Source organism: Lepisma saccharinum, chromosome 14, assembly GCF_977018435.1.
Source record: "Lepisma saccharinum chromosome 14, izLepSacc3.1, whole genome shotgun sequence".
Classification (NCBI taxonomy): Eukaryota; Metazoa; Arthropoda; class Insecta; order Zygentoma; family Lepismatidae; genus Lepisma; species Lepisma saccharinum.
In genome coordinates this window covers 79,788,053-79,811,589 of record NC_139242.1, presented here as the reverse complement: position 1 = coordinate 79,811,589, position 23,537 = coordinate 79,788,053, and the positions used below count along the sequence as shown (strand labels likewise).

At 39.8% G+C, this 23,537-nt stretch overlaps 1 protein-coding gene across 3 annotated transcripts in view; it reads left to right on the top strand.

Moving 5' to 3' along the window:
- LOC145998629 (complement factor D-like) overlaps positions 1 to 23,537 on the top strand; it is a 94,612-nt gene that overhangs the window by 14,028 nt on the left and 57,047 nt on the right. For 2 of the 3 annotated variants that reach the window (XM_083135088.1, XM_083135087.1), the window contains exons 3-4: positions 9,260 to 9,322; positions 11,322 to 11,378. In XM_083135088.1, coding sequence (XP_082991214.1) covers positions 9,260 to 9,322; positions 11,322 to 11,378 — 120 coding nt within the window. The remainder of the gene's footprint in view (positions 1 to 9,259; positions 9,323 to 11,321; positions 11,379 to 23,537) is intronic. The other variant, XM_083135089.1, reaches the window with a different exon arrangement.

Here is a 23,537-nt window from a genome sequence, read left to right as displayed (position 1 = left end):
TTAAAAGTGTCACGGAACAAAATAAAAATTTGATCAACGAACTCGTACCACTCGCAGCTAAAAGTTACGCCGTACCCACGCCCATTTCGAGCATTCCTTCGACGCCGTTCGAACTGAAGGATGCACCGGCACGACGTCGAGCCATAGGCAGCACGTCTTCGGATAAGATCGAGTTGGGACCTTTGGCACGAGACTACCTGAGCACGGGGAAATTCGACAAGGATGAAGTGTTCGGATTGTATCCCAGCATGGAAACCAGCGAAGGCGGCGGTGTGGTGTGGAAGATTGGGAAATCGAAGGTGACCTTCGAAGGCAACGACATTAAAGTCAATTTAGGCGACAAGGATAGTTGGAACAGGTATCCGGGTACGGTGGGACTGTGGGAACTCGTTGCCAAAAAGCAGCCGAAAGATTACACCGACGAAGATTACCAAAGTTACAAGGAAATTCTGATCATGACGGATGCCTTGTACCAGAACAACGACGCCTCGCAGAATAGGGTGAAATCGAGCAGCGGCGAGAAGTACAGGAATCTCATCAAACCGATTTGGAACCAGGTCAAAACAGGCAGCGGCGTCAAACGCTACAACACGTTACCCAAAGAATTCGTTTGGGTGGACGACGTTAGGAAGCTCGTGGACCGATTGTTGGTGATAGCCGGCGAAGAGAATGCAGGCAACCGTAATTTCTACAACGAGAAGGTTGGCATCGTGGACATGATCAGCACGAAACTTTCCAACTTCATCGTGAACGACGACAAGGGCATAGGTTACCTGATCAAAATCATCAACACGCTGCCTCCGAAATTTTGGAACGCGGCCGAAGGAAAAGGACTCGTGAACGACATCATCAACAAGTTACCTTTCGAGATGCATCTACCTGGCTACCAGTACTGCGGACCGGGTACCAAACTCGAGAAAAGATTGGAGAGTGGAGACAAGGGTGTGAATCCGTTGGACGCGGCATGCAAAGATCACGACATCGCCTACAACACCACGCAGACGGATCTGGACGCACGTCACGAAGCAGACAGAAAGTTAGAGCACGCAGCTTTCGAAAGATTCGTGAGCAGAGACGCATCGCTGGGTGAACGGGTCGCCGCACTGGGTACCACCATCGCCATGAACACGAAACAAAAATTGGGGTGGGGTATATAAATAACATAGAGTAAAAAATAATAATAATAACAACATGTCTCGTATAACTGATTTGCCACCCGAGCTACTATCAAAAATATTCAAAAAGGTAGTTAACGGAGATGTTAATAAACTTGTAATCATAGCAAGAACAACGCCGGAATTTCGCATCCCTTGTGAAATGGTTCTCAAGAACCATCTTCGGGAGATCAGCGGCCTGAGGTGCGGTGATCTCAACATTCTGCTTTCGGCTGCAGGGGAAAAATTGAACGAAAGGTTAGACGAACTGGACGAGGCAAGGCAGGGAAGAAGACGGTACACAGTAGATTGGTACAAGTCTATGCAGGAGACAGAAGATATCATTACGCACATCATCGCGTTTTCCGAAGCACGGACTTTCTTCCTCTGTTAAAAATAATAATATATATACGTGTCAAAAAAAAACTTGATATATAAATAACACACATCGTGAAAAAAAATAATCTTTGGTATATATAAATAACACACATCGTGAAAAAACAATTAAATTTCTCTCTAACACTCTGAAATTTTTTTTTGATATGACGACTGAAAAAATGAGTGATCTCCAAGCATTAAAACAAATGCTAAATTTGTCAGTCGAGTATGTAAAAATTCAGGAATTGGAAGTCGACAAACCTTACACGATAACTTCCGGTTCAATCGTTTCTACCCAGTATGGTCCCAAGGTACGCCTGTTGCTCAACGCACAATACAGTCTATTTTTACCAGATCGATACGCTAACATGTTATCCGACGAGAAGCTATCTATTTTAATCGAGAACAAAACTCGAATCGTGTACAAGGGGACAAAGGAACTTCTTGGCAAGAAAACAAAGCACGTAATAGAATTTGTGTAACGACTGCAAGGCCTTGAAAATATATAAATAACATACCGTAAAAAAACTACACAAGAAAAAATCTCAGAATATATATATAAATAACATACCATGAAAATAACACATAGAGCATCAACATGAAGCCCAAGGGTGTCGTGTACCAGATACCATACTCCAATCTTAAAAATCTAGGTGCCCTCGATGGGTTACTCACCAAGAAACAACGCGAGAAGAAACGTTCTTGCTTGTCGAAAGGACACGGAATGAAATTGCTGCTCAGCACACCTCAATTGAAAAGATTGCAGCTTTCGCGGAAACAGCAAAAGATCGGAGGTTTCATATTCAGCATCCCGGCCATCCTAGCAGCATTGGGGGCCGTTGGAAGTTTGGCCGGTGGAAGTGCCGCCATCGCGAAAACCGTCATCGACTCGAAGAAGAACAAGGCCGAGTTGGAAGAACAGAAACGTCACAACCTGGCCATGGAGAAGAAGGGGAAGGGCATGATGAAGAAGTTTAAAAAAAAGAAACAGAAGCACTCACCAACCGAGACATTGAATCTCTGATCGGACCGTTACAAATCAAACACTTCAGAGGAGTTTTCATGTCCGACTCGTTACCTTCAAGCGTTAAAAGAAGAGAATGCGGAGTAGTCAACTTGGACGGTCAAGAAAATCCAGGCACGCATTGGATATGTTACCACAAAAATGATGATAAAGCATTCGTTTTCGATTCTTTCGGAGGTGTTCCACCTACAAATTTAATCCATTATCTGAAAACGAACAAAACCTCTATATACTACAACGACGAACGCATTCAAAATTTCGGAGACGTGAACTGCGGCTATCTCTGCCTCTCCGTGCTCGCGTTTCTCTCTAAAATAAATAACCCTACGATCGAGGATTTCCAGAAAGCATTGTGGAACCTCAAACAGCATCACTAGGATGGGCGTGTTCCATCTTACGAGCGAATCTTCAATCTTGAAACTCACGCTGCACGACGACATCGTCTATCCTAAATCCGTGGCTCTGCGTGCATTCTACAGCATGTACCTCATACCTAACGTCACGCAGCACAACAACAAAATTAGCGTCGGAAGCGAACACATCGTCGTCACGCCAGGACAATACAATCTTTCCACTTTGCAAGCTCAATTACCCAAAGGCACATACCTTTCTCAAAATTCGGTCACGCACAGAGTGGAAATCCTATCCGCGACGGAGACCGTGGACCTGGGCACCATGGGAGAACTTTTAGGTTTCGAGAACGACACCAAACTCGAAGCTGGCATCAAGCACGTAGCAACCAACATTCCTAAATTCTTGGCCATAGAGTCTCTGAACGTACACTGCAACGTGGCGGAAGGCATGATCACGAAATCTTCGGACGGATTATTAGGAAGTCACAAGCAGACGGGAATCATAGCCACTTTCAAACCAAGTTCCGAGTTCATGGAACCGATCATCTACACGCCCTCTTCGCCGATCTATTTTCCAGTATGTCGCAACCGCATAGACGACATAGAGTTGGTGGTGACGAACGAGAAAGGAGACGTGGTGGATTTCGCAGGTGCCACTACGACGGCCATCGTGGAGATCAACGTATAATAAATAACCATACATGTAAAATGGAGCAAATCGAAAGTTACGAATTGCAATCTTTCCCTCCCAACCGTCGCACGTTCGCCAATCTGAACGAAGCAAACAGGGAGATCGAATACGACGTGGACGTAGGCGACGGGTTCGTTCATCCTCACAGAGCGGACCTCTACCTTCAATTCGACGTGGTGAAGAAGGAAAGCGGAGACGCGTTTCCCGCAGCTGCAAACTTAATACTCGTGGACAACTTCGTGCCTCACCTGTTCTCGCAGGTGGAGGTGAGAAAACACAACACCGTCATCGACAGAATAGATTATCCAGGCATCACGTCGACGGCAGTGGGAACGTTGAAATTATCCAAAACGGACGCAGCGTACTACCAGGCCGGGGGATTCGAAGCCGGGACCAAAATATCGACGACAAGTCACACGGTGCTCTTTCCCATGCGTCTGCTGCCGGGTTTCTTCTCGGACTACAAGGAGATCATGTGGAAGGGAGGACTGAGGATCACGTTTCGAAGAGCGGCCAACGACAACGACGCACTGATGCGATACGCTACTTTGGGTCCGGACGGCACCACGCCGATAGCCAACACTTTACCCGAAGCAGCCAAGTGCGTCATCCGGAGCATGGAATTGAGAATGCCGGTGGTGGAATACGAAACGAACTACGCCCTCAAGTACAAAGCGGAGATCTTGAAAAGTCCGCAGGTGCCGATTCATTTTCACGGTTACCAGTGCGTGCAGAAGATGGCGTCGGGAAGTCACATGGAATTCGACGTGACGACGCAGTTCAACAACATACAGTTCGACATGCCAGATTTCGTCGTAGTGCTCTTTCAGACCGGGAGGGACAAGAATCAGGAAAAAGATTCCAGCAAGTTCGACGACTGCAAGATCAAGAACGTTTATCTGAAGAATGGACGCAACGAAGTGTTCCCGCGCGAGAATTACAACCTCGACGTGACCAAAAACGATTACCTCAAACTTTACGAAGCGTTCTCGGCTTACAAACGCGTGACCGAGGGAAGCGTGGACATGTACTACACGCCCAGCGAGTTCAAAGCACGGAGACCCATGACCGTCATCAACACATCTAAGAGAAAGAAGGTTGTGGTCAACGATCGAACCAACATCAAGGTCGTCTGCGAGTTCCACGATGCCTTGCCCGAGGATACCCTATGCAGTGTCATCCTGATTGCAGAGAAGTCCTTCGCCTACGACGTGAAGAACGAGAGGATCACAGAGCAGTTTTAACAAGTTTTTTAACATCTTTTCTTGCACAATAAGAAATTTTTTGTACTAGCACAATCAGTTACAATGGCACAATACGAATTTCACTAGTTCAGATCAGTTACAAATGTCAATTTCATCAGTTATCAGTTACAATATCTTTTTTCATCACTATAGCACAAGAGACAAATCAGAAAATTTGCACAAAAAAAATTTGTTGTTGTTTTTTACACGTGAAAATTAACAATAAAATTTCTTTTTTTTATCGTTTCAGATGCTGTCGAAACATCAAAAACACATACACACACACTAGAAAAAAAAGCATGCAACTTTATTTGTAACACACACATATTCTCCATCTTCATCAAGAAAATATTATAATAAACATAATTATTTTTATCTATATCTCACAATAAAACTCTATATCCAAAAATATCACAACATCAAATAACACTAGAGTCGATAGTACACGTTGCATGCATTACGGAGGCCCTCTGTAGAGTTTCATGGAAGTTTGAGAAAAAAAAAACACGTGAAACTCTACAGAGGTGCGGTTGTAGATAACCGCAGCCATTAGAAAACTTTTACTTTTTTGGCTGGGCACCACGCACCCTGGCGAGGTTATAGGGGCCAGGCATCCTAAAAAACAACAATTATTATTTTGTTTGTTTGTTTGCGTCACAATACAGGCACGCGCGCGCGCGTGTGTGGCACATCGTTCCCCCGAGAGAGAGGTTTACAAAGGTCACAATATACAAACATTGGCCTCTCTCTTTTTTTTTTTTTTTTTTTGGGACTTGGAAAATTGCGATATGACGCATTCGCTCATTACTGTTGCCTGCCATAAATCTCTTTTTCTCTTTTCATCTTACAGCAACGTTGGCATCTCTATTTTTTTTTTAGTTGTAAGTAAATTGCCAACACACTCTAGTTAATAATGCTACATATTATACACACACACGCACACACATACTGTGTTGCCATCCATCTCCCTCTCTTTTACGGCAGTACATATTTGTTGCCGGCTCTCCTTGTTTAGTGTGTGTAGGTTGACAAAAATTGCTTTATGCACTGTAAGGCAAGCCTCAAGCAAAATTGCCAGCTCCTTGCTTTAGGCTAGGTTAGACCAAGAAAAAAAAAAAGCTGTAGGTAAACTGTCGGTTGTTTAACTCTTCCCTCTCTCTCTCTCCTCTCTCTTTTTTTTGTAAAAGGCTATGGCAAAAGTACCAGTAGGTTGGCAACCTTGCTTTATGCACTGTAAGGCAAGCCTCAAGCAAGGTTGCCAGCTCCTTGCTTTGGGTTAGGTTAGACCAAGAAAAATATCTTGGTGATTTTTTCGAGTAAGGTGTTGGCAGCTGTCGGTTGTTTAACTCTTCCCTCTCTCTCCTCTCTCTCTCTCTTTTTTTTTTTTTTTGTAAAAGGCTATGGCAAAAATACCAGTAGGTTGGCAACCTTGCTTTATGCACTGTAAGGCAAGCCTCAAGCAAGGTTGCCAGCTCCTTGCTTTAGGTTAGGTTAGACCAAGAAAAAAAAAGCTGTAGGTAGGTTGTCGGTTGTTTAACTCTTCCCTCTCTCTCTCCTTTTTGTAAAAGGCTATGGCAAAAGTACCAGTAGGTTGGCAACCTTGCTTTATGCACTGTAAGGCAAGCCTCAAGCAAGGTTGCCAACTCCTTGCTTTGGGCTAGGTTAGACCAAGAAAAAAAAAGCTGTAGGTATACTGTCGGTTGTTTAACTCTTCCCTCTCTCTCTCCTCTCTTTTTTTTTGTAAAAAGCCATGGTAAAAGTACCAGTAGGTTGGCAACCTTGCGTTATGCACTGTAAGGCAAGCCTCAAGCAAGGTTGCCAGCTTCTTGCTTTGGGTTAGGTTAGACCTAAAACCTTAGTGATTTTTTTCGAGTGAGGAGTTGGCAACACTGCAAGCCCCACTTCCGGTTGCAGAACTCTGAAGCAAGGTTGCCAGCTCCTTGCTTTAGGTTAGGTTAGACCAACAAAAAAACCTTGGTGATTTTTTTCCAGTGAGGAGTTGGCAACACTGCAAGCCCCACTTCCGGTTGCAGAACTCTCAAGCAAGGTTGCCAACTCCTTGCTTTAGGTTAGGTTAGACCAAGAAAAACCTTGGTGATTTTTTTCGAGTGAGGAGTTGGCAACACTGCGAGCCCCACCGAGCCCCATTTTCGGGCGTTGAACCGGCTTAATTGGACTACTAATATGTAACATTATTTTGCACGACACACACAACCACATATGCACATATGCATTTTTTTCCATACTATTGGCACGTTCTGAAAGTCGTAAGCCTTGTTAGATTACTCTCAGGCCTTGCAAATTTCGGTCGAAACCTCACGTATGGCAGGTGTTGTTCACTGAATGAACCACATGATGGCGCATGCCCACTTTCGCTGTCAATGCCGTCGGTAGGAGAAAAATGGCGCCCACAGACAGTTCGTTTTGTCAACGTGCTGTTGTGGAATTTCTTGTTAGTGAAAACGTTGGAGCTGCAGAAATTCATCAGCATTTACAGAACTTCTGTGGAGATGGCTGCATGGGTTACAGTTCAGTGAAAAGCTGGGTGAAACATTTTAGATATGGCAACACAGACATTGTTGATAAGCCTCGTAGTGGCAGACCGAAAACCAGGGTTGTTAAAGGTCCAGGAATTTTAAATAAATTCAATTCCGGTCCGGGAGAGAAAATCAGCAAGCGTAAATGAGTTCTGGACCGTAAAGAACCTTTTTATCTGTAAAGTATTGCAACGCCCCTTGTGGGTACGTACTACAATGTTATTTACCACGGCTACAGAAATCTTAATCTCAGGTTAATAGTTTCTTTGTTTGAGAATTCCAAATAAGAGAGCGTTTTATAGCCAAGAGGATACAGTTAAATGCGGATCTATATTCTGAGAACTATACAAAAATACAGAGAAAATATATATATATGTATATAATCGAAAAGGCTTCTTCTTCTTTTAATATAGAAAAGGCTTCTTCTTCTTTGATTATCGAAAGTACTTCTTCTTCTTTGGTTTTGAAAAAGGCTTCTTCTTCTTTTCTCTTATTTCTTCTATATGAAAAGGCTTCTTCTTCTTTTAAAAGGCTTCTTCTTCTTTTAATGTGGAAAAGGCTTCTTCTTCTTTTAATATGGAAAAGGCTTCTTCTTCTTTTAATATGGAAAAGGCTTCTTCTTCTTTTCCCTTATATACTTTGTAGAAAGCTTCTTCCTCTTTTTCTTCTTCTAATTTGTTTCTTTTCCTTTTCGCTCCTAATCTTATTTATTCTATATTTATGCTCGCTTTCCCCGCTTCTTTGGCCTTATCCAGCAACCAAGCTATACTTATATAAAGGAGTAGGGTCGACTAAACTGACAATAGCGCCACCTCCTATTTCACGACCAAAGGGGAATAACCAGGATCGCTAATAACAAGCGCTGCCAATGGCCCAGTGCGACTAAAAAGAAGAGCAACCGTAAAGTGCTTCGGGGCGTCTAATTTGACACAGCGCCACCGGGGACAAACAACCAAAACCTGGCGACGTTCTCCTCGCCAGAGAGTCAAAAGAGAGATAGAGAGATATATTTCTGAATTCCTTCGCTCACTTAATGTCTTTCCTAAATGTTTCATATGCAAGCATGTTCTTAATTATCTTAATTTACTACTTACAACATTATATTTACTTCTTCTATAGTATTTAGACTCTTCTTTTATATATTTCTCAATTTACTATAATATATGTAATCCCTCTTCTCCGCTCCAAGTTTTTACAATTTCCTTTGCTCCTCTCTATATGGCGTGCTGCCATCTCTCGTCGATTTTCGGGAAACATTTTTTCCTTGCATTTCTCATTGTTTCGTCGTGACTGGCACGTGACAGTATTAAATTCGGTCCAGGAACCTTTCTCAATGTAACAATACGCAACTTGGACCGAATTTAAATTGTGCGAGAAAAAGGTTCCGGTCCTGCAGCGTAACCCAATAGAAACCGTTAGAATTTATGGGTTCCTTTGGACCTTTAACAACCCTGCCGAAAACAGCTTCCACGCGCAACAACACGGACCGGATCGACGAGCTTATCCAAAGTGATAGGAGGGTAACTGCACGAGAAATTGCACATTATCTGAGCATTGGACACAGTGCTATACAGGACATCATATAGATCTGTCCAAGACGGGTGAAGAATGAAGGGTGCAGGTTGAGGTTCGCCGGTGGTTACGTCGTGCCGAAACAGACTTCTACAATAGTGTTGTTATCTTCTAGCTGCCGTTATGGTGACGCTAATGTGGTGACCGATCTGGATGTTAGTGGAAAAGCAACAACAAGGTCCACATTAATTCATTAATTAAGGTAATATAAAAATAGTGATATGATCTTAAGTAATATAACTTGGCTCGTTACTTCAGCAAATTCATGACATCTTACTTGTTTTTTCCTACATGTTTTGTTACCAGATTGTGAAAAAATCATTCGTCCATGCTGTCATCGCTTACCAGAATGTTGTAACGATGCAACGAGTAAGTGACAATACATATTTCAATAATTTATTTTTATATTCAGTTATATATTTTCTGTCTTTCTTTGGATAATACAAATTCTAATTACTATCAAAAATATCAAATAATATCCGTTTCATAATTGTTGACCACTTGTTGCTCCTCTTCGCTTTTCGCGTAATCGCACAGGTGATACCCAAGTGTTTCCACTTGAATTAATCCTGACATTTTATCGTTTCGATATAAATTTGATTCCGGTAAATGATCGTTACGCAGATAGTTAACTAACTGCTATGCAAATACACAACAAAAGCGGAGAGGACTGTCACAATTGGATTCCGGATGATAAGTAATTTTACTGAGGAGTACTCGCACTTCATTGTCGAAGTGACGTTTATTCAAGAACACATGTGATTTTCAAATATCGGAAAACCTAGCGATTATTGAGCTCAACGATAAGGAGTGCTGCCTTTAGTTCTCTTCCTACCTATTGTTCTGTAGTAAAGTCTGGTACGAACATTTTTCTTTTCGGCAATGCTTAGGGTACCTTTTTCCGCTATGACGTCATCAAAGATGGCGGCTACTCGATCACGAAACTAACCATATCCCTGTGAATATTTGACCGATTTTTCTGGAAGGATTTTCAGCCTTAAAATGATGTCCTTTGCATCCAGTCTAGAAAATGAGTGACTGAATTAGGCTATTTTAATTGTCCTAGACCAGTGATTCTCAAACTGAAACTGTGGTACGCGTATCCCCAGGGGTACACGAACGACTTGAAGAGGGTACGCGATCTGCTCGGAAGAGAAATATCGAGAATACTCACACAACAAATTTCCTCTGCAAGTGTGAAGAGCAGACTTCATTGTTTCAGACTTCATAGCTTCAACAATCAACAGGAAAATAAGGCTGATTTTATCACTGACACTATTATCTTTGTTTCATGTGTATTGAAATAAAATACGAAATCTCTCGTTCTTCATGCAGCTGACTGCGCAATAGAGTTTTTGATCCCTTTCTTCACTACATTCGTTTGCGAGAGAGTCTTTTCATGCATGGTGTACATAAAAGACAAGTACCAAAATGGACTAAATTTGGAACCGAATCTCCGCTTTAAAGATTCAAGTGCACAAGCAGACATTAAGAGACTGTATCAGGCTATGCAGGCACATCCTACTCAACAGCAACTCTAGGGACTAACAATAAAAATTTCAAAATTCTGCTTAACATTTGGTGTTTTTTTAAGTCCACTTTATGCACAGTAAGGCTAATCGGGACTGGACCTACAGTTTAAAGTGGAATCCGAACCACTTGTGCCTCCACCGGGTATCGAACCCGGGACCCCTTGATTACAAGGCGACGACGCTACCACTGCGCCATCGGGGAGGCCCCATATTTATGTTCTCTTACTTTATATATATATACTATAATATATGTAAATGAAAGATTTTTATGTACTTAGCAGACATGTGCTTCATATTTTCATTTTTTTTAACTAATCATAAAGATTGTAACCGTAGGAACACCCAATAAAGTAATAATCTTAGGATTCTAATGTTTATTTGTTTATTATCTTTCTACATTCAGCCCGAATGCCATTTTGCTCTATTGCAGATATACGCCTCCAGCATATCAAAAACGACCCACCAATCAGGCAGCTGAAAAATAAAATCCCCAAAACCCACTATGGTGGGGGTACCTTAGACGCTTAGTTACGACTAAACGGTACAATGAGAAAAAAATTGAGAACCGCTGTCCTAGACTCATGGGACCATTCCTGGGGTGGGTTATGTAATTTGGGAAATTTTCAGAAATTGTTCCTGCATAAAGTAGCTCTGAGGTTCACCCAGTCAGCAGTAAGTGAATTCCCGGGAGCAACCTTCGGTGGAAAGGTTACCGAAACCTTGTATACTAATGCACTTGACGAATAGCATGCTATTTTACATAACATTCTCTTTTTTTCTTGTTGTTTTGTTGTGTAAAATTTGTAAATCGTAATTATACCATCTATTTTTTCCAGTTAACATTTTAGCTGAAGCATTAGATCGTAAACACGTGGGAGGAATAGGACGCTCAGGTAATGCACAGCTTACATATTCATTTTTCTATAACCAATGAAATGAAAACGCAAACAGTTTTTGTTCTTTCAATTATTGTAGTTTCTAGACATTTAGTTTATTGTCTACGACTCTAATATAATGTATTGTGCACCTCCTGAAAAGGGACGAGTAAAGAGAATTAAGTTTTGAATTTCGGACTAAATCATTCTGAAGAGTAAATATTTATCACATTATGGGTGCGTTCCGAAAGTCTTAACGAAACAAACTATTCGAGCGAAAGTAACTGGCCTCGTGATCCTGGTGAAACCAGTTATTTTCCAGACTTCTGGGACGCTCTAGACGAAAGCGCATGCGCAGCGTTTTGTTTATAGAAATTTTCCGTATGGTGTCCAGCGGAAGGCATGTGCATCTGGCAGAAATAAACTCTGCTGCGAAACACTGTTACTCATTGTAAGCACAGTTAAGGCACACTCATCTTGTGCATGTTGATTCATATAGCTCTCTGTTAAATTTATAATACATTTTTCGAACTTGTGCAGTTTGAAGCCATCATGCACGCGCGTTGTCTGCAAGCAGCAGACGATTCTCACCGAACAAAGCAGCCTCCTGGCCTGTTCTTTCACGAAACGCACGGGAACACTTATGGGACAGCCAGTTACCATGACTCGTTTAACGAGTTAAACTCGTGCGACTTTCGGAACGGGCCTATATGTCTTCTCCATGTGGTGCTACCTGCAACTACTTGAAAGTATCGCATAACATAAATAAGGAAACCACATAATTTATCCTTCAAAAACCAATAATTTCGAAGTGCAACTAAAACATTCGTAACGAACCACGCGTGTGTATGTCTCTTTGTTTCTGAATATATAAATTACAAAAAAGAATTTAAGGAGCCTTATATAAACCCAATTGCATTGATTCACTCTCTTCCAGGTGTTCCATAAAGCAGCACATTTTCGACGGCTCGTGTCCTTAACTGTCGGTGGTAAAATCCGCTTCGGCTGGGTCAACAGTCACGTGAACATCGAGAGGAATAAATAGTCCAGGCAAATTAGAAAAAAGAATGGAAAAAATTCCAACAGAGATAAAAATTGGTAGATATCGCCAGTATGGTATTTCAAACAACATACTAAAAGTCCCCGACAATCCGAGTTGTGCTCTGTCTGCCATATTGGAAAATGAGTAGTGTAATTGGCCCTACTATAAACTCAACAAATGATGAGCCCCCCTCAGGCAGATTTGCCTACACTTAAAACAAGCTCAACATGCCCATATGAGTTTTTTGCTCAAGTGTGGAACCCTGTCTAATCCAAGATTTTTGTAAAAATGTCCTCGGGAATTTCCCGAAACTACAGTGTACAAATTATGAGCCCCCTCAGATTGATTTGCCTACACTTATAAAAGGCACTTCTGTGAGATTGTTGTCCATAAATTTGTTAAAAATATGCCTCTCTTGATATTTTTTTTGGATACACTTAAAACTAAGCCAAGATGCTCATAAGAGCTACCCACGCACACCCACGCACACCCACCCACACCCACCCACACCCACTCACATACACCCACACCCACACATATTTACTTCCGGTTCACTTCCGGTCCACTTCCGGTTCACTTCCGGTCCACTTCCGGTTTACTTCCGGTCCACTTCCGGTTCACTTCCGGTTTGCCTACTTCCGGTCCACTTGTGGCCTATTTCTGGTTTATTTATATTGCATCATGTTTTGCAACAAATTATTACCCAATATTAAGCAATAAATTATTAGACATGTGTTGTTTTCTGATTGGTTGGTTAAGACATAATGTGATGATGTGTTATATTCTGATTGGCTTATTGTTTCAGATGTTTTCAATGCGGTCTGTGTTTAGGCTATATAAAGAGATTTTGCATTGCATATCAGCCAGTATTGTGAGAGTTGTTGAAGAGTAAGGGTGTGTTGTTGCAGTGCTGATCATATTTTTTTAAACACAAAAATATTGCAAATTTATATAAATTGAATTACAAATCTATTTGATTTAATAGACAGAATTTTTGACAACCTGTCATAGGTTTATTAAGTATAGAGTTTTGATTTGAACCCCAAGAAATTTTATATAAATACCAAAGCCAAAAATATTAACACACATACACACACACACACACTAAATATACAAAACACACTGCTGAACCCAACTGATATTTTTTTATTAAGCATAGAATTTTGATTTGAACCCCAAGAAATTTTATATAATAAACATAACAAAATTCTAATATTTATTTTTGTTTAACAGGAACAACAAGTTCTGAGCACATAAGCAGTTTCTGAGGAATACAAGGCAGCAGCAGCAGCAAGCAAATAACTTATAGAAGGCAGTGTGTATCATATCTAATTGCATGGATAATCTTGACACAGGATTTTTTGAGAGAAGATGTATTTCAAAATACATAAAATCTAAGTCACTTGTTGATGATTTAAAGCTTAGATTCTGTGGCCTGTCCGAGTATGACCTGTTTGCTGTGCAGAATGAAACTGAAATGCAGTGGGTGCTTGCCAGTGACAGGCCATTCCAATGCCTGTATCTCAACTTTATCAGTGAGTTTGAAAGGCTTGTATACAACAAGTACAAGAGAATTGTTGGATTGTTTGTTAATTTTTATACAGACAGGTGCCATTATAATTTAAGGTTGAAATTGTTTGACAATTATTGGTTCAACAATTGCTATGAGCATTGTTTTGAGTATAGGATGGCCATGATTGCATCTCAGAGTTTAAATTGGAGACATTATAAATATTCAAATAAAATTATTAACAAGATATCTAAATATAAGAATATTGAATTTGTTACAACTGATAATGGGAATTTGTACAGTGGTGAAGATTTCAATCCAGAGTTTGTATCAAATTCCAACTATATATATTTGATAAGGCAAAAATTTAGAGATTGCACTTATGATTGTATTGTTGAGGCACTGGGGCAGAATAATTTGCATGATATATGCAACTGTGGGAGAGTTTTGTCCAGCCTCTCAGTGTGATTTCAGGCACAGGAATCTGGCAGTTGGGAATCAACCCGCAGCAGGCAGCCCTGATTATCTCAGCAGAGACAGCAATCAAGGTAAATAAATATTTGCTGCAAGTGTAAATCCCTGCCCATCACAGCCAGGCTCGGGTCTGTATGCAGGAAGAGGCAAGATATTTGTTTGAAATCTGCTTGGGTATAATTTTCTGATTTTTTTATAGCAGAGTTGTGTTACTGTTATTGGAATAGGCTTCAAATCACACACAGATACCCTAAATACTTAATATCATCATACCTGACAGAGCTGTGTTGTTAGAGGGGAAGAATTGCCATATCTCTATACATAACAGAGATGTGTTGTTATGTGTTGTTATTGGGAACAGGTTTCATATCCCAACACAGATACTATTATGAATAGGTAACAGATTTTGAATAATATTTTTCCAGAAATCTATACTCCATATCCCTGTTCAAAACTGTGATATGTTCTGTGAATTATCCAGACACAAACACAGAAGATAAATATATTCTTAACACCCGCTTTAGCTGTGAGTGCTGTTATTAGGTACAAGATTCAATTACACGTGATTATCTAGATATTTTAATAGATAGAAGATACATACTTAATTAAATCTATATTCAATATCCCTATCCCTAACAATTACAAATCCCACCCAGAACCTTGCCAATATTGCTACAAGCATGAAACTGAAAATAACAGAACTGTGCTGTTATTAGGAACAAGCTTCAAATCCCACACAGACACAGAGCCTTGTTGAGTTTAGAATTATTATAATAGATATTTTAATAGATAGAAGATACATACTTAATTAAATCTATATTCAATATCCATAACCCTATCCCTAACAATTACAAATCCTACCCAGAACCTTGCCGATATTGCTACAAGCACGGAACTATTGCCGTGAAATAACATCTAGATGTTTCCTAAACATAACAGAACTGTGCTGTTATTGGGAACAAGCTTCAAATCTCACACAAACACAGAGCCTTGCTGATATTTCGGAACTGTTGCCGTGAAATAACATCTAGATGTTTCCATAATTTCTATACATAACAGTGATGCTGTTATTGGGAAAAAGTTTTGAGCTTCAGGCACTCAAGATGGTTGAAGCCATATATTGATACAAACAAGCTTCAAATCTCACACAAACACAGAGCCTTGCTGATATTTCGGAACATAACATCTGGATGTTTTAATAGTTTCTATACATAACAGTGATGCTGTTATTGGGAACAAGCTTCTCCCACACAGATACATAGCCTTGGAATCTAGATATTTTAATAGATAGAAGATACATACTTAATTAAATCTATACTCAATATCCCTATCCTAACAATTACAAATCACACAGATACAGAGCCTTGCTTGAAACTGTTGCTGAAATAACATCTAGATGTTTCATCCCTGACAGAGCTGTGCTGTTATTGGGAACAAGCTTCAAACTTGGAATCTAGATATTTTAATAGATAGAAGATACATACCTACTTAATTAAATCTATACTCAATATCCCTATACCTAACAATTACAAATCACACAGACATAGAGCCTTGCTCGGAACTGTTGCTGAAATAACATCTAGATGTTTCATCCCTGACAGAGCTGTGCTGTTATTGGGAACAAGCTTCAAACTTGGAATCTAGATATTTTAATAGATAGAAGATACATCCTTAATTAAATCTATACTCAATATCCCTATACCTAACAATTACAAATCACACAGACATAGAGCCTTCCTCGGAATTGTTGCTGAAATAACATCTAGATGTTTCATCCCTGACAGAGCTGTGCTGTTATTGGGAACAAGCTTCAAACTTGGAATCTAGATATTTTAATAGATAGAAGATATATACCTACTTAATTAAATCTATACTCAATATCCCTATACCTAACAATTACAAATCACACAGACATAGAGCCTTGCTCGGAACTGTTGCTGAAATAACATCTAGATGTTTCATCCCTGACAGAGCTGTGCTGTTATTGGGAACAAGCTTCAAACTTGGAATCTAGATATTTTAATAGATAGAAGATACACCTTCTACTTAATTAAATCTATACTCAATATCCCTATACCTAACAATTACAAATCACACAGATACAGAGCCTTGCTCGGAACTGTTGCTGAAATAACATCTAGATGTTTCATCCCTGACAGAGCTGTGCTGTTATGGGGAACAAGCTTCAAACTTGGAATCTAGATATTTTAATAGATAGAAGATACATACCTACTTAATTAAATCTATACTCAATATCCTATCCCTATCCCTAACAATTACAAATCACACAGACACAGAGCCTTGCTGATATTTCTACAAGCACGAAATTGTTGCTGTAACATCTAGATGTTTTATCCCTAACAGAGCTGTGCTGTTATTGGGACTAAGCCTCAAATCCCACACAGATAAAGAGTCTTGGAATCTAGAGATTTTAATAGATAGAAGATACATACTTAATTAAATCTATATTCAATATTCCTATCTGCATAACAGATTTTTGATTTTGTCCTGTATGACAGGTACAGCAATTGTATGTTCCTGCCCAGCAGGGCTGTGGAAATATCCGCTATGTTTTGGTTTGTATGCAGGAACAGGCATGACACCTGCAATGGTACATAAAATTTTGTTATTTGCTTGGGTATAATTTCCTGAAGCCTGTACCTAATAACAGCATCACAGCACAGCTCTGTCAGGGATAGGGACATTATTAAATATGTATACAGATCCAGGTATGTATTCTTATCTTAAACACAACACAACTCTGTTACTATTATTTCAATAACAATATCAACAAAACAAGACACTATACACAACATAGAACAATTCTATGCTTGTAAAAATATCAGCAAGGCTCCATTCTAAGTATTGATTCAATTTTTCACTTCACCTATCCATAACAATTCCAAGCTTGTTCCTCATAACAGCATCACAGCACAGCTCTGTCAGGGAAGAAACATCTAGATGCTATCAACAGTTCCCTACTTGTAATTATTAGGGATAGGAATATTGAATATAGTTTGTATCTTCTATCTATTGCCCGACCCTGTGGCCGAGTGGTTAGCACATCGCGCTGCGACGCCAAGGGTCCCGGGTTCGAATCCCGGTCGGGTATGGTTGTTTGTGAATGTCCATTTTCATCCATTTCATCATTTCATCACTCATCCCCATCTTCGCAAATTAGCCAAGAGGCACAAAACGTGAAGTACAATAAACTAAATCAATCAATCAATCAATCAATCTTCTATCTATTAAAGATTCCAAGGCTCTGTGTGTGGGATTTGAGCATCACCACACAGCTCTGTCAGGGATGAAACGTCTAGATGTTATCAACAGTTCCATACTTGTAATTGTTAAGGATAGGAATATTGAATTAAGTATGTATCTTCTATCTATTAAAGATTACAAGGCTCTGTATCTGTATGGGATTTGAGCATCACCACACAGCTCTGTCAGGGATGAAACATTTCAGCAATAGTTCCATGCTTGTATCAATATTTATAATTGTAGGATAGGGATATTGAATATAGATTTAATTAAGTATGTATCTTCTATCTATTAAAATATCTAGATTCCAAGCCTCTGTATCTGTGTGGAATTTGAAGCAGCACAGCTCTGTCAGGGATGAAACATCTAGATGTTATTCCAGCAACAGTTCCATGCTTGTATAAATATTTGTAATTGTTCGAGATAGGGATATTAAAATATGTAGATTCCAAGCCTCTGTATCTGAGTGGAATTTGAAGCTTGTTCCGAATAACAGCACAGCTCTGTCAGGGAAGAAACTTCTAGATTTAGTTCAAACAGTTCCATGATTGTAATTGTTAGGATAGAAATATCGAGTATAAATTTAATTAATTATATATCTTCGATCTATTAAAATCTCTAGATTCCAAGGCTCTGTATCTGTGTAGGATTTGAGGCTTATTCCCAATAACAGCACAGCTCTGTTATGTATAGGAAACATGTAAATGTAGTAGAAATATTTGTAATTGTTAGGGATAGGAATATTGAATATAGATTTAATTAAGTACGTATCTTCTATCTATTAAAATCTCTAGATTCCAAGACTCTGTATCTGTGTGGGATTTGAGGCTTAGTCCCAATAACAGCACAGCTCTCTTGGGGATGAAACATCTAGATGTTACAGCAACAATTTCGTGCTTGTAGAAATATCAGCAAGGCTCTGTGTCTGTGTGATTTGTAATTGTTAGGGATAGGGATAGGATATTGAGTATAGATTTAATTAAGTAGGTATGTATCTTCTATCTATTAAAATATCTAGATTCCAAGTTTGAAGCTTGTTCCCCATAACAGCACAGCTCTGTCAGGGATGAAACATCTAGATGTTATTTCAGCAACAGTTCCGAGCAAGGCTCTGTATCTGTGTGATTTGTAATTGTTAGGTATAGGGATATTGAGTATAGATATAATTAAGTAGGTATGTATCTTCTATCTATTAAAATATCTAGATTCCAAGTTTGAAGCTTGTTCCCAATAACAGCACAGCTCTGTCAGGGATGAAACATCTAGATGTTATTTCAGCAACAGTTCCGAGCAAGGCTCTATGTCTGTGTGATTTGTAATTGTTAGGTATAGGGATATTGAGTATAGATTTAATTAAGGATGTATCTTCTATCTATTAAAATATCTAGATTCCAAGTTTGAAGCTTGTTCCCAATAACAGCACAGCTCAGTCAGGGATGAAACATATAGATGTTATTTCAGCAACTGTTGAGATACAGGCATTGGAATGGCCTGTCACTGGCAAGCACCCACTGCATTTCAGTTTCATTCTGCACAGCAAACAGGTCATACTCGGACAGGCCACAGAATCTAAGCTTTAAATCATCAACAAGTGACTTAGATTTTATGTATTTTGAAATACATCTTCTCTCAAAAAATCCTGTGTCAAGATTATCCATGCAATTAGATATGATACACACTGCCTTCTATAAGTTATTTGCTTGCTGCTGCTGCTGCCTTGTATTCCTCAGAAACTGCTTATGTGCTCAGAACTTGTTGTTCCTGTTAAACAAAAATAAATATTAGAATTTTGTTATGTTTATTATATAAAATTTCTTGGGGTTCAAATCAAAATTCTATGCTTAATAAAAAAATATCAGTTGGGTTCAGCAGTGTTTTTTGGTATATTTAGTGTGTGTGTGTGTGTATGTGTGTTAATATTTTTGGCTTTGGTATTTATATAAAATTTCTTGGGGTTCAAATCAAAACTCTATACTTAATAAACCTATGACAGGTTGTCAAAAATTCTGTCTATTAAATCAAATAGATTTGTAATTCAATTTATATAAATTTGCAATATTTTTGTGTTTAAAAAATATGATCAGCACTGCAACAACACACCCTTACTCTTCAACAACTCTCACAATACTGGCTGATATGCAATGCAAAATCTCTTTATATAGCCTAAACACAGACCGCATTGAAAACATCTGAAACAATAAGCCAATCAGAATATAACACATCATCACATTATGTCTTAACCAACCAATCAGAAAACAACACATGTCTAATAATTTATTGCTTAATATTGGGTAATAATTTGTTGCAAAACATGATGCAATATAAATAAACCAGAAATAGGCCACAAGTGGACCGGAAGTAGGCAAACCGGAAGTGAACCGGAAGTGGACCGGAAGTAAACCGGAAGTGAACCGGAAGTGTACCGGAAGTGGACCGGAAGTGGACCGGAAGTGGACCGGAAGTAAATATGTGTGGGTGTGGGTGGGTGTGGGTGTATGTGGGTGGGTGTGGGTGTGCGTGGGTAGCTCTTATGAGCATCTTGGCTTAGTTTTAAGTGTATCCAAAAAAAATATCAAGAGAGGCATATTTTTAACAAATTTATGGACAACAATCTCACAGAAGTGCCTTTTATAAGTGTAGGCAAATCAATCTGAGGGGGCTCATCATTTGTACACTGTAGTTTCGGGAAATTCCCGAGGGCATTTTTACAAAAATCTTGGATTAGACAGGGTTCCACACTTGAGCAAAAAACTCATATGGGCATGTTGAGCTAGGTTTAAGTGTAGGCAAATCTGCCTAAGGGGGGTTATCATTTGTTGAGTTTATAGTAGGGCCAATTACACTACTAAAATGGCGGATGAACGGTGACGTTTGATCATAATTGCTTTATTAACTACAAATGGTGAAGGCTGAGCCGAAAATGTGTTCAGACATAAATTAAAGAAAAGAAAATTGCCAATAACTGTAAGAAGATAAATTTTTGTGATTTAACCAACCAAATTCACTGTTAATAATATATGAAATTTCTTTACATGCTGCCCGTTGTGGAACTTGGATGTAATGTATGTGATCATCGGAAAACAAACTGAATTACCTTTTCGGCAAGGCAACAATGCACAATATTGTATTATTTGTGTAGCGTCGTCGAATTGAAAATCAAGGGGTCCCGGGTTCGATACCCGATGGAGGCACAAGTGGTTCGGATCCCACTTTAAACTGTAGGTCCAGTCCCGATTAGCCTTACTGTGCATAAAGTGGACTTAAAAAAACAACCCAATGAACAACAATGTATTATTTGTGAACAAACGATGAGTAAGGGTGACACTGTAGTAGTGCAGGTGGGCCGGTTGACAGCCATCAAGTGGGGTTCAAAAAACCTCAAAAAACTCACTTTCTCTCCACGTTCCGTGCCTCATTTATTGCGCTAACGATGTTTCACAGCGAAGAAAACAGCACCAAAACATCAAAAACTCACTTTACTCATTTGGGGTTCACCAAAATCTCAAAAAAAACAAACTTATTTTTATTAATTGAGGTTCACCAAAATCTGAAAAAAAAACAAAAAAAACTCACTTTCTCTCCACGTTCCGCGCATTTATTCGTTGCGCTGACACAGCGTGATGAGTAAATAATGCACTCTCTCATCTTTGAAGGATGAATGCACCTTATTGTAATTTTCCAACTCTGGGACCAAATGTTTATATATCGTGACCTTTGTAAACCTCTTTCGGGAACGATGTGTCGCACACACACACGCGCGCTGACACAGCGTGATGAGTAAATAATGCACTCTCTCATCTTTGAAGGATGAATGCACCTTATTGTAATCTTCCAACTCTGGGACCAAATGTTTATATATCGTGACTTTTGTAAACCTCTTTCGGGAACGATGTGTCGCACACACACACGCGCGCGCGCGCGCCTGTATTGTGACGCAAGCAAACAAAAAAAAAACTTTGCCTGTCATTACAAAAAAAAAAAACTTTGACCGTATTCTTAAATAACTAACAAGGACAATGAATCTTTTTGGCTTCCGCAAACAGATCAACATGGAGACTGCACCGCCAAATTTCAATAACATCTTACCTTCTGTGTTATCTAAACTCAATGGTTTACTGATCGTTCATCTCAACAGCATTTGGACGAAACTGAATGACGATGTGGGCAAGATGTTTTATGTTTTTAATAACAATTTACATTTCTACGAAATTCCGATCGACGGGAAACTTCAAATCACCGTGAATCCGGAAAACGCAGGCGAAATCAAAATTTCTACCGGCAAGAATATTTTTCGAATCAAGCACGACAAGATGCTTTCTAACATTACGTACGATGTTTCTGCAGGAGATTATCTTTACATGGAACTTCTCGGAGATTACGACAAACTCATTCCTCTCTTCGTAGAATTACGAATCGTCTATCCTATTATAAATAACCGTTAACCAAAAATGCCTAACGACATTTTCGGCAACACCAAGCGTGTAGACCACGCAGAAGAGATTCTCATGTTGGACATTCGAGTTAAGAAGTTGAGGACCGATTTGATTGCTTTGCAGGAGACCTTAAACAAAAGTTTAGAGTCGGAAATCGCTACGCTCCAAACGCAATGTCTCGACCCCATTCTGAAAATCGATTCCGAACTGAAGACGCTGATAAAAAGTTATGTTGACGTACCTTCTTACGACAACGTTCAAAATATACAGTTGAGCGTGGATTCGCTTCAAAATGATTTGGCCAAATTACAGCAATTTCAATCGAAAAATGAAGATTTGGAAAAATTGAAACTCGAAATCGAAGAACGAACTTCCGCAATAGAAAAGAATTTCTCTGAACTTCAAACCGTCGTGAACGATATAGACGCAGAACACTTGCATGTCGTCGTTTCCAAATTACAAGAAGAATTTACCAGCACGTTGGAAGAAATTAAATCCAAGTTGCAGACTTTGGAAGATAGAATGACGAACCTACCATCGTCGGACGAACTGCAGGTCATCGGTAAAAGCGTCGCGAACATAAAAATTCAATTGGAGGCGTATCGAGATTTCGAACACATTCAAACCACCATCGCTACGCTTCAGGCGTCCTTGGAATTGATCAACGAAGAAATTAAAAATATTCACGCTGAAGCAAGAGCGTTGACGAGCATTCAAGACACGTTAAGCACGGTTCAGCAGAAGATCGAATATTTAGAAAATTTAAACGTCGAAACGAATCTCGCTCATTTTCATCACGTACTCGACAACATACAGGGTGACTTGGAATCGTTACGGACGAGCGTGCCTTTGAGCGAAGATTTGGAAAAATTGAAAACGGCGGTGTCGTTTTCCCACACCCCGAAGGACCTACGATCAGACAGCGGATGCTGTCGGGAAGCAACTCGCCGTTCTTTTTTTTTCCCGTTTGACTTTCCGGATCCGGTAGACGCTTCACCACGTTCCACGTACTCACAAGATCACTTCGTTCGCGTCGATCCAACTCTTTTCCGGAAGTCCCAGCCATTTGACAAACAGTTTGTCACCTTTCCTACGCAATACTTTCTCGATGAGGTACGTGTCGGGGTGTTTCGTTTTAGAGAGTTCCTCTTCGTAAAATCTTCCTTTCAAAATCTCGCCGCTACTATCTTTTATTATATACGTGTGTCGGTTTCCGGGTAAAACTCGAACCACCGTAAAGAGTTCCGTGCTCCAATTTTTTGTGAACCCCTTCTCGAAGGCGCGTTTGAATTTGCTGATCCTCACCTGGTCTCCAATTTTGTATTTAGCTTTTTTTGTCGTGGGTGTGTACTTTGGACAGTAAACAGTAGAAATTAAACGCTGCTCGTCAGACTTGGTAACGTCAACTGGCTTCATGCCTATCGTTCTGTGTACCGTATTATTATAGGTGTCGA